At 40.6% G+C, this 11,652-nt stretch overlaps 1 protein-coding gene across 2 annotated transcripts in view; it reads left to right on the forward strand.

The window, feature by feature from the left end:
* The first annotated feature begins 976 nt into the window (after positions 1–976).
* LOC137125467 (NACHT, LRR and PYD domains-containing protein 3-like) overlaps positions 977–11,652 on the forward strand; it is a 30,062-nt gene continuing 19,386 nt past the window's right edge. Inside the window, exons 1-7 of one of the 2 annotated variants that reach the window (XM_067500969.1) lie at positions 979–1,354; positions 3,761–5,537; positions 5,658–5,831; positions 6,733–6,906; positions 8,481–8,654; positions 8,909–8,955; positions 9,111–11,149. In XM_067500969.1, the coding sequence (XP_067357070.1) occupies positions 1,012–1,354; positions 3,761–5,537; positions 5,658–5,831; positions 6,733–6,906; positions 8,481–8,654; positions 8,909–8,955; positions 9,111–9,658 (3,237 nt within the window). In that variant the 5' untranslated portion in view covers positions 979–1,011 and the 3' untranslated portion in view covers positions 9,659–11,149. Of the gene's footprint in view, positions 1,355–3,760; positions 5,538–5,657; positions 5,832–6,732; positions 6,907–8,480; positions 8,655–8,908; positions 8,956–9,110; positions 11,150–11,652 lie in introns of those variants that run through there. The other variant, XM_067500968.1, reaches the window with a different exon arrangement.

The raw sequence follows: 11,652 nt of genomic DNA on the forward strand, positions 1-11,652 counted from the left end.
AGAAGTTTCATTAAATATGTTTCTGATCATTTATGTTCTCTGCTGCTCAGAAGAACCAGTTTTTAACTGCAGACCTCTGTTGAATATTTTTGCTACACTCTGTTGTTTCCTTTTCAATTTTGACTTTGACTTGCATAATAGTTTTTTCTACTTTCCTAGTTCCAAACACATTATGTGACTTTGTTCTGGGAGCAGTGCAGATTTCTGTGTTTCAGGAGGAACAAACAGAAACCATCTGTGTATAATCTTGGTTCTCTGAATGATGAGGAACAATCCCCACACAGTCAGGATACATAGACATTGGTTTACCCATAAAGTGTCTCCTGTATCTTCACTGGTTCAGTCTTACTGCTCTCATGGTGATTCCAGCAGCTGCAGGAAGAATCTGGTCTCAAAGAACAAACTGTAAAAAGACACAGTCCATCACCTGGTTATTATCAAATAGCAGACAAACAGTCTGAGTAGCTGAAGAACACAGTGGCTCATTTGGAAACTAAAGAACAGACATTTCTTTCAGGTGAACGTAGACAGTGGAGTCTGGAAGCCAAACTGCACAAAACCACATTATTTACAGACTAGAACCAGTCAAGTAATTGATGTTGATCAGCAGAAAGAAATATCTTCAACTGATTTGAGATTTTTGTTTTAAGTCTGGTTTTGAATGAAATAGACTAAAAAATGTGAGGATTTCTTTCTTTTTCATCCTACATGTCATAGTTAATTGAAAATCTTTGGTTTTGGACCATTGGTCAGACAAACTTTTATAATCAATTTATGTCAGGCTCCATGGAAATGCAGGCAAAACTGCTCCATGACCTTGACCTTGTGTGTGTCTCGGTGTGGACAGAGATAATGTGAGCTCATTCTTCCTGCTTCCTCCACAGAGTGGACCAGCAGAGCTCAGAGGTTCCCAGTGGTCAGTCTGCCCAGCAGCATCAAACACACCTGGACTCCATATTTATGGTCTGTACATGTACAACTACTACTTTTCCATCTGTTGTGTCCACAATAATGTCCATGCTGCACTTTTTAGACCAGTGGATTGTCAGTCTGTCCAACATGGATCTGATGTTTGGCTCCATGGTTTTACTTGGATTGTGTCATTCATACAGTTTTCTGTTCCAGCTGCTGGAGGACAACATTGTCACTTTTGTGAAGAACGAGCTGAAGAAGATCCAGAAGAGTCTGAGTCCAGATTACCCAGAATGCTCAGAGAGTCAGAGGGAGGATGAGGAGGTGTTGGATGGTGAGGATGAAGAGCAGAGGAGGAGCAGCAGAGAGTCATTTCTGAAGATCACAGTGAACTTCCTGAGGAGAATGAAGCAGGAGGAGCTGGCTGACTGTCTGCAGAGCAGTAAGAGGATTTCTGTAAAGATTTAATCTGATGGAAGAGAAATGAGACATTAACTAATGATTCAGGACGTTGAGAAAATGTCATGTTGTTGTTCCCTGTTCATAGCTTGACCTTAGTGCTTCAAATATTCAATCTCTGCCTTTCACAAGTTTTGCCAGTCTGAAACCATGTATTGTAGTTTTTATGTTAATGAACTTTAGTGTTGAAATGTTGAATCTTCCTCATCAGTATATTAGTTTTCCCCCGACACTGGTTCTTAGCAGTTTATATTCTCAACTAAAATAACTAAAACAAAATAGAAATTAGTCCATGAAATAAAAACTTAACTTAAACTAATACAAATAAACCACTGGTGAAATCAACTAAAACTACACGAAAATATATACATAGTTTAAAAACTGATAAAAATAAAAATGAATTTTAAAATGTAAAAGTATAATAATATATAATAATCTTTAGTGGGAAGTTGTGGGTTTCAAACATTCAGTGTGGCTTCAGTGTCTGGGAGCTAGTGGACGTTCTCAGAGCTTTGGATAGTTTTCATAACACCCCTGCTAGAAGAGGTGTGTTAGTTTTGTATAAAGGGTGAAGCCAAGTTCCAAATGTTGAGAGGCAGTGGGGTAATGAAAGGCATCAGTGGACTATACAGAGTAAAGGCACAAGGACTAACTTAAAGACAATCCAAGTGGGAGGCCAAAATCTACATTAAGAAAACCAAGACAGGGAACTAACACATACGTAACAAGGGAAAACTAAAATACACACGAGTAAAACTGAGGGAACAACGGACGCTAAAAGAGAGCATGACGGCAGGGCTAGAGAAGCTAAGGAAAAACATGAGAAACAGAAGCTAGACATAAGTGTACAGAGGGAGGAAACTCTGAAACTAAGTATGAACAGGGATAAACATAAAGAACACAACCAGGAGCAAGTATAGACAACAAACTAAACTTCAGTCTGAAACAGTCAACTTACAACAGAAATATTAACAATTCCATACACAAAGGGGAATCTGGAGCCTAACAGACCTGTAAATTCAATCTTGCAGAGCCTGCTGAAGAATTTATCAAGGCATAAATCCATGATATCATCACTGGACTGCAGATGATCAGATTGGACACAACCAATGAAAAAGCAAGGGTTCATCTCAAGGTGGACATCTGCTTACTAAAGTAGTGTGTCATTTCATACAAGCTTCATGTCTACAAGACATAAAGGCCTGGATGTCCCACAGTGTTTTACTTCTAAACTCAGACAAAACTGAAGTCATAGTATTTGGGCCCAAAAATCTCAGAGATATGATGTCCAACCATATTGTTACTCTAGATGGCATAAGTCTGGCCTCCAGTACTACTGCAAGGAACCTTGGAGTTATTTTTGATCAGGATCTGTCCTTTAACTCACATATAAAACAAATCTCTACAACAGCCTTCTTCCACCTACGGAACATTGCCAAAATTAGGAGCATCCTGTTTCAAAGTGATGCCAAAAAACTGGTCCATGCATTTGTTACTTCTAGGTTGGACTACTGTAATTCCCTACTGTCAGGATGCCCCAGTAACTAAAGAGCCTGCAATTAATCCAAAATGCTGCAGCAAGAGTGCTGACTGGAACTAGCAAGAGAGATCATATTTCACCTTCACTAGCTTCTCTCCATTGGCTTCCCATTAAATTTAGAATAGAATTTAAAACCCTGCTTCTTACATATAAAGCTCTGAATGGTCAGGCTCCATCATATATAGAAGACCTCATAGTTCCATATCATCCCAGTAGACCACTTCGCTCTCAGAATGTGTTTTCCAGCGTGCAGCTAGTGGTCCTACCAACCTGCCCAAAGTTTTGTTGTTGCTCTTTTTCTTTTCTCTCTCCCCTTTCCACTCACCCCAACCGGTCGAGGCAGATGGCCGTCCACCCTGAGCCTGGTTCTGCTGGAGGTTTCTTCCGTTAAAGGGAGTTTTTCCTCTCCACTGTTGCCTGGGGATTGCTCAAGGGGGAATTGTTGCGTTTTCTCTAAATATCTTTATAGTCTTGACTTTATTCTGTAAAGTGCTTTGAGATGACTTTGTTGTGAACTGGTGCTATATAAATAAAGTTGAATTGAATTGAATTGAATTAAAATTTCAAACAATGGTTAAGATAGCTGTTAACATGCTGGAGAACACATTGGTTGCCCTGAGGATGATATGTGAATGTGTCTTTGTCTGGGGTTCTTGAAGTACTGTGAAATTGTTTGTTTTCACTGCATTTTCCGTCTGATGAAGTCCTACAGTGGATACTTGACAAAATGTTCCCCACACCAAAGTTCATGACCATGCTTCAGCATTCTTGCTACAGTCATGATTAATAACCAATTTTTTTGTACCTGGCAGTGCAATCACTAGTCTAATTTCTTGTGTATTCATTTAGGAACTCCTGCTGGACTTTGTCAACAAAAACTTAAATCTTCCCTGAAAGAGAAGTTCCAGTGTGTGTTTGAGGGCATCGCCAAAGCAGGAAACCCAACTCTTCTGAATCAGATCTACACAGAGCTCTACATCACAGAGGGAGGGACTGGAGAGGTCAATGATGAACATGAGGTCAGACAGATTGAAACAGCATCCAGGAAACCAGTCAGACCAGAAACAACAATCAGACATGAAGACATGTTTAAAGCCTCACCTGGAAGAGATGGACCAATCAGAAGAGTGATGACAAAGGGAGTGGCTGGCATTGGGAAAACAGTCTCAGCACAGAAGTTCACTCTGGACTGGGCTGAAGACAAAGCCAACCAGGACATACAGTTCACATTTCCATTGACTTTCAGAGAGCTGAATGTGCTGAAAGAGAAAAAGTTCAGCTTGGTGGAACTTGTTCATCTCTTCTTTCCTGAAACCAAAGGAATCTGCAGGTTTGAAGAGTTCAAGGTTGTGTTCATCTTTGATGGTCTGGATGAGTGTCGACTTGTTCTGGACTTCCACAACAATGAGATCCTGACTGATGTTACAGAGTCCACCTCAGTGGATGTGCTGCTGACAAACCTCATCAGGGGGAACCTGCTTCCCTCTGCTCGCCTCTGGATCACCACACGACCTGCAGCAGCCAATCAGATCCCTCCTGAGTGTGTTGACATGGTGACAGAGGTCAGAGGGTTCACTGACCCACAGAAGGAGGAGTACTTCAGGAAGAGATTCAGAGATGAGGAGCAGGCCAACAGAATCATCTCCCACATCAAGACATCACGAAGCCTCCACATCATGTGCCACATCCCAGTCTTCTGCTGGATCACTGCTACAGTTCTGGAGGATGTGTTGAAAACCAGAGAGGGAGGAGAGCTGCCCAAGACCCTGACTGAGATGTACATCCACTTCCTGCTGGTTCAGACCAAACTGAAGAACATCAAGTATGATGGAGGAGCTGCAAAGGATTTACACTGGAATCCAGGAAGCCGGAAAATGATGCTATCTCTGGGAAAACTGGCTTTTGAGCAGCTGCAGAAAGGAAACCTGATCTTCTATGAATCAGACCTGACAGAGTGTGGCATCGATATCAGAGCAGCCTCAGTGTACTCAGGAGTGCTCACACAGATCTTTATAGAGGAGAGAGGACTGTACCAGGACAAGGTGTTCTGCTTCGTCCATCTGAGTGTTCAGGAGTTTCTGGCTGCTCTTCATGTCCATCTGACATTCTTCAACTCTGGAGTCAATCTGCTGTTGGACGAGCATGCTGCTTACCATGAGTCTTCAGAGAGAGTCTTCTATCAGACCGCTGTTGACAAAGCATTGAGGAGTACAGATGGACACTTGGACTTGTTCCTGCGCTTTCTAATGGGGTTTTCTCTGCATACTAATCAGATTCTCTTGCAAGGCTTGCTGATACAGACAGGAAATACCTCACAGACCAATCAAAACACAATCTGGTACATTAAGAAGAAGATCAGTGAGAATCTGTCTACAGAGAAATGCATCAATCTGTTCCACTGCCTGAATGAACTGAATGATTGTTCTCTAGTGATGGAGATCCAAAAGTCCCTGAGTTCAGGAAGTCTCTCTCCAGATAAACTGTCTCCTGCTCAGTGGTCGGCTCTGGTCTTTATCTTACTGTCATCCGAAAAAGATTTGGACGTGTTTGACTTGAACCAATACAGTCCTTCAGAGGAGGCTTTTCTGAGGCTGCTGCCAGTGGTCAAAGTCTCTAAGACAGCTCTGTAAGCATATAGTTGGATCTTCCCTTCCTCATATACAAACACTTTATTTATAAAAAAAACAAAAAAACAATAACCATTAACACATAAAAACGTATTGGTTCTTGCTCATTTTTTTTTCAGGCTGGATTTGTGTAACCTCACAGAGAGAAGCTGTGAAGCTCTGTCCTCGATTCTAAGTTCTAGGTCTTCTAAAGTTAGAAAGATGAACATAAGTAACAACAACGTGCAGGATTCGGGAGTGAACCTGCTGTCTTCTGGATTAAGGAGTCCACACTGTAAACTGGACACACTCAGGTCAGTGTGCCATTGTTTATTTAACACAAATTACGCCAAAAAGAAAAATAGAGCAATAATCACCCCCTCACGCTTCAGTAGCTTATAGATCCAGCTTTAGCAGAAATAACTTGAAGTTATCGTTTCCTGTGAGAAGGGGAACTAACTAAATAACGCTGTATTCATCTAAATTGCTGAGACCTGGATACACTTTGGTGTTCCAACAGCATAATTACTCTAAACACACAAGCTGAGAAAATGTTCAATCAGGAACAGACTCCTCTAAACAAACATCTGCACTTCCAAATGTAATGTTATAGTATGCAACATTTTCACACATTTTTAAAATTGAAATTTATGTAACTGTGAAGAGGTGTGTTCATTGCCTCCAGTGACACAGACTCATTGAACCTCACTGGCAGTGGTCATTTTCCCCTCTTAAAGCATTTTTAGCAAGGCTCGCCCTAGCAACCAATAAGAGCAGAGCAGTGTGTTTTGCTTAATTAGTAGGTTTTGCACTAGCTTAAGCTGCAAACTTCAGGTTTAGTCAGATGGCTGAGGGTATTTCACTTCTATTAACCAAGTAGGTTCTGCTAGTTTCAGTAAGTCAGTTATGGCTGTCAATTTTTTAAATGTTTTGTCAAAAGCTGTTGATCCATTCTGCCCTAGTAAATGAACATTTAAAACAAATCACTTAAAGCCCAATAATGCCATGATATTTGTGGTGATATTGAGTGTAGACTTCTGATCAGAACCATCAATACGCAGGTTAACATTGGGTGTAACAGAGCCAGTTTAAAGCAAACGGCTAATTTCCTATGAGCTAAGATATTTGTTTCTTTTACCTTTCAAATATCAAGACTTAACATTACTAGTGATAACAGTTTCATATAAATGTTGTTCATATTTATTTCCTCTTCAGACTGAGTCTCTGTAACCTCTCAGAGAGAAGCTGTGAAGCTCTGTCCTCAGTTCTCAGCTCCCAGTCCTCTAGTCTGAGAGAACTGGACCTGAGTAACAACAACCTTCAGGATTCAGGAGTGAAATTACTCTGTGATGGACTGAAGAGTCCACACTGTCAACTGGAGACTCTCAGGTCAGAAGTCTTTAATGTGTTCATCTGATGACCATTTAAAAATGTATAAACAATACTGATTAGCAGATGTGCTGTGCAGGATAACAAAATTTGATGTATCAAACCAGTTTTGTAGTTCTCTTTAGAATTGCTTCCCTTTGGATGATTTTTGTTGTTTTTGGATATACAGTGCATCCAGAAAGTTTTCCCAGAGCTCAACTTTTTCCACATTTTGTTATGTTACAGCTTTATTCCAAAATGGATCAATTTAATTGTTCCATTAAATTGTTCTACAAACAATACCCCATAATGACAACGTGAAAGAAGTTTGTTTGAAAAATCACACGTGTATAAGTATTCAGTCTTTGCCATGATATTCAAAACTGAGCTCCACTGATCATCCTTGAGATGATTCTACAACCTGACTGGAGTCCACCTGTGGGAAATTCAGTTGATTGGACAGGATTTGGAAAAGCATACACCTCTATATATAAGGTCCCACAGTGAACAGTGAACAGTGCACCCGATGGTCACTCTGAAAGAGCTCCAGCATTTCTCTGTGGAGAGAGAACCTTCCAGAAGAACAACCATCTCTGCAGCACTCCACCAATCAGGCCTGTGTGGTAGAGTGACCAGATGGAAACCACATGTCAGTAAAAGGCACATGACAGCCCACCTGAAGGACAATGACCATGAGAAACTAAATGCTCTGGTCTGATGAAACAAAGATTGAACTCTTTGACCTGAATGCCAAGTGTCATGTCTGGAGGAAACCAGGCACCGCTCACCACCTGGCCAACACCATCCCTACAGTGAAGCATGGTGGTGGCAGCATCATGCAGGGGGTTGTTTTTCAGCAATGTACAGAGACGTCCTTGATGAAAACCTGTTCCAGAGCGCTCTTGACCTCAGACGGGGGCGACGGTTCATCTTTCAACAGGAGAACAACCCTAAGCCCACAGGCAAGATAATAAAGGAGTGGCTATGAGACAATGTCCTTGAGAGGCCCAGCCAGAGCCCAGACTTGAACCCGATTGAACATCTCTGGACAGATGTGAAAATGGCTGTGCACCGACGCTCCCCATCCAACCTGACTTGAGGCTGTAATTGGTGCTAAAGGTGCTTCAGGAAAGTATTAAGCAAAGGCAGTGAATATTTACATACATGGGATTTATTTTCTATTTTTAATACATTTGCAAAGATTTCAAGCAAACTTCTTTCACGTTGTCATTATGGGGTATTGTTTGTACAACTTTGAGGAAAATAAAGAATTTGATCCATTTTGAATTAAGTCTGTTACATAACAAAATGTAGAAAAAGTTAAGTGCGGGGAAAACTTTCTGGATGCACTTCAAATAAAAGCCAGCATACAAGAGTTTGAGATAAGCCAAGCATGAAATTCTGGCACAGCCTCACGTACACCCAAGATTCATCGATGAGCGCAAGCAAACTAAAAAAAGTAAAACTCAATTAGCACATAGTATATTAAACTTTACTAGACACACGGAGTTCAGCTTGTAGCCTTTGTCAGATAAACTAACAAACTCCATTTCCAAATGTTAAAGGTTCCTGTGTGTTGTTTTGTGTGTCTGCAGACTGTCAGGTTGTCTGGTCACAGAGGAAGGTTGTGCTTCTCTGGCCTCAGCTCTGAGCTCCAACCCCTCCCATCTGAGAGAACTGGACCTGAGCTACAATCATCCAGGAGACTCAGGAGTGAAGCTGCTGTCTGCTGGATTGAAGGATCCACAGTGGAGACTTAACACTCTCAGGTATGGAGACACCTGCTGAAACCACAGACAATTTCTGATAGAGGAGGATTTTGTAAATATATTTACATTTATATTTTCTCATTTAAGGCCAGAATAAGTCAGAGAAAGCAAAACCATTTAGAAAAATTACATGAAATGCTGCAAAATCTCAAACAATGTTTGTCTGGGTGAAAATAATGATTTGTGTATAAGAGCCATGTAATGTGTGCATGCTGACAGAGAATGTGCTGCTCTGACCCCCCTCCTCCTTTCAGGGTGGAGCCTGGTGGAGAACGATGGCTGAGACCAGGTCTGAGGAAGTGTAAGTGTGTTTTTAATGAGATTGATGGAAACAAAGCAGCAACATTCAACCATCTTCAAACTGTCACATCACTCATTCACATCATCAAAGTGTCAAGAAATGAACAGATGATGGATTAATAACTGCAGCTGTTTGTGTCTTGTTCTCCCCATCAGATTTCTGTCAACTCACAATCGACACAAACACAGTGAAAAAAAAGATCCAACTATCTAACAGCAACACAGTTATGACTCATGTGAAGGATGATCAGTCGTATCCTGATCATCCAGAAAGATTTGACCTTCCTCAGGTGCTGTGTAGAAATGGTCTGACTGGTCGCTGTTACTGGGAGGTGGAGTGGAGCGGAAAGGTTCACATATCACTTAGTTACATAGGAATCAGCAGGAAAGGAGATGGTGATGACTGTGCTTTTGGAATGAATCACCAGTCCTGGAGTTTGTTCTGCTGTGAAGGAGTTTACTCAGTCTATCACAAGAATAAAGGTACATCTATCCCTGTCCCATTCACCTCTTCTTTCTTCACCCCCTCAGTTTCTAACAGAGTGGCCGTGTATGTGGACAGTCCTGCTGGGACTCTGTCTTTCTACAGAGTGTTCCCTGACAAACTGACCCATATCCACACATTCAACAACAAATTTACAGAAGCTGTTTATCCTGCGTTTAGAGTCTGGCCTGGTTCCTCAGTGACTCTGTGTCCACTGTAGTGTCTTGTCCTGTCAGAGAAAGTGTGTCAGTGTTGAACAGAGAGTTCAGTCTGTCCATGTCTGTCTCTTTCTCTTCTTTTAGTAAATCTCTTTCTTGGTGAAACAGTTCTAAATGATTTCTTGTAAACTGAATATTGGTATTTTGTCACTCAAGTCCAATTTAAGCTGACACAAAACAGTTCATTTCAGCTCTAGTGTTTAGACAAAAACTGACATTATTATGCATCATTGCTGCTCTTTATTGTGGTGTCTGCAGAAATGAACAGTGGAACATCCACAGTAGCTGTACAGTAAATCTGTATTATTTACAGAATTCCCATTATACAGCACGTAGTCATGCTGATCGACTTATTTGATGTCATTTCATAGTCATCACTGAATAAGTAGCACAAAACACAAACAAAAAAGTTGAGCATCAATAAAGTTAACGTTAGTGGTTTCACACACGAAAAAGTCAAATCTGTAAAGTTTTCTATAGTAACGTTAATAATATTATTAATAATCATAATAAGAAGCCATTCATTTTTTTTTTACTGGTCCAAGTGATGCTGGTCATGCTGCTCCTCGGGATCCTAGAAAATTGAGAAGAGTAATATTAATGCAGCCATTAGAGAGTCTCTGCTGTGAGTAATGAACAGAAATGAAACATCTTTTTTCTTAGGCTAAGACTGACACCAATCAGCCATAACATTATTACCACCTGTGCAGTTTAATGGAATCAAAAGGCTCTGCCAGGAATTCTAGGATTATAATTTCGTTTTGTTTGTGTTGAAACTGTCAGAAGGTGATAATTCTACTATGTATTTATTATTGAGGTCAAAGTGGGAAGTGGAGTCGTATTGGATTTCATTATAAGAAGAGGTGGTTCAGTTACGGCCCCTCACTCATTTCAGTTTGACTATACGCCAATAAGGTAAAACATTTCAATGATCCTCTCAGCCCTAATGCTCAGAGAAGTGGCCTGTAAAATGTATAAAACTGCAGACCCAATGGACCAAATGGAACATTTAGAAATGTTTCTATTTAAATGTATTCATTTTACAATCACCTGAGAATAAGAATTGTTGCATTTTCTTAAGCTCGGAATGAGGATGCAAATAACGAAAACACGGCTGCACAGCTGTTTACTGTCTTTTAAAATGTGTGCATTTGTGTATTGTTTCTGTTTTTATTATTTATTCTGTGACAGAAATTTCCTACAAATGCAAAATGCCTGTTCATGGTGACCAAATGCATCCTTTGAGCTTTCACACCACATCACATCTGCCTGCACTGTCTTTAGACCAGTGCTTCCTGGTAGGAGGTCGGAGGGTGTCCTACACATCAGTAGCCACTAGGACTTGTTAATTAGATTCCCCTGCACTGTACTGTATGCTGCATGTTCTGTAAGGCTCGTTAGCATTGACTCATTCCTTTGTTCTTTTGTGTGAAGTTGATTGACAAGTGAAGGTGTTCTGCCGTTTTTCTTTACCTCAATAAACCTCACCATGAATATCATTTGTAAGCTGTCTCTGCCTCTTTACTTGCCTTGCAGTTTTTGCCACAACAGTTCCTTTAATTTTATATTTAATTTCATGTTTTTACAAACAACATGTATCTTGTAGCTCAGTTGGCAGTCGTCAGTGCTGTGATAGAAATTTGTCTCTCTCCTTAGTCAAGTGTTACTAAATCTTGACAGAACTCAGTGTGATGAACCATCTCAGTTTAATACATGTCGGCATGGAGAAGAACACATGGATGTTGGTGTCTTCTTCTGACTTGTGTCTGTCAAACCCCTTCTATTTATACTCAAACCCAAAACAGGAACCACCCTCACAAAACATGACTGAAGAAACCAGGAGCAAGCAGTTGACAGTCATCATTCTTGTCCCTTTCTAGGTTATTGAAAAGCAATAAAACCCTTTAATTGCACCTTCTTGTAGATCTTGTGACCCCAGTATCTACTACATTGTTTTGGGTCTTATTACAACAAAGTGCCTCCTAAGATCTTAATC

The sequence above is a fragment of the Channa argus genome, chromosome 4 (genome assembly GCF_033026475.1).
Source record: "Channa argus isolate prfri chromosome 4, Channa argus male v1.0, whole genome shotgun sequence".
Lineage (NCBI taxonomy): Eukaryota > Metazoa > Chordata > Actinopteri > Anabantiformes > Channidae > Channa > Channa argus.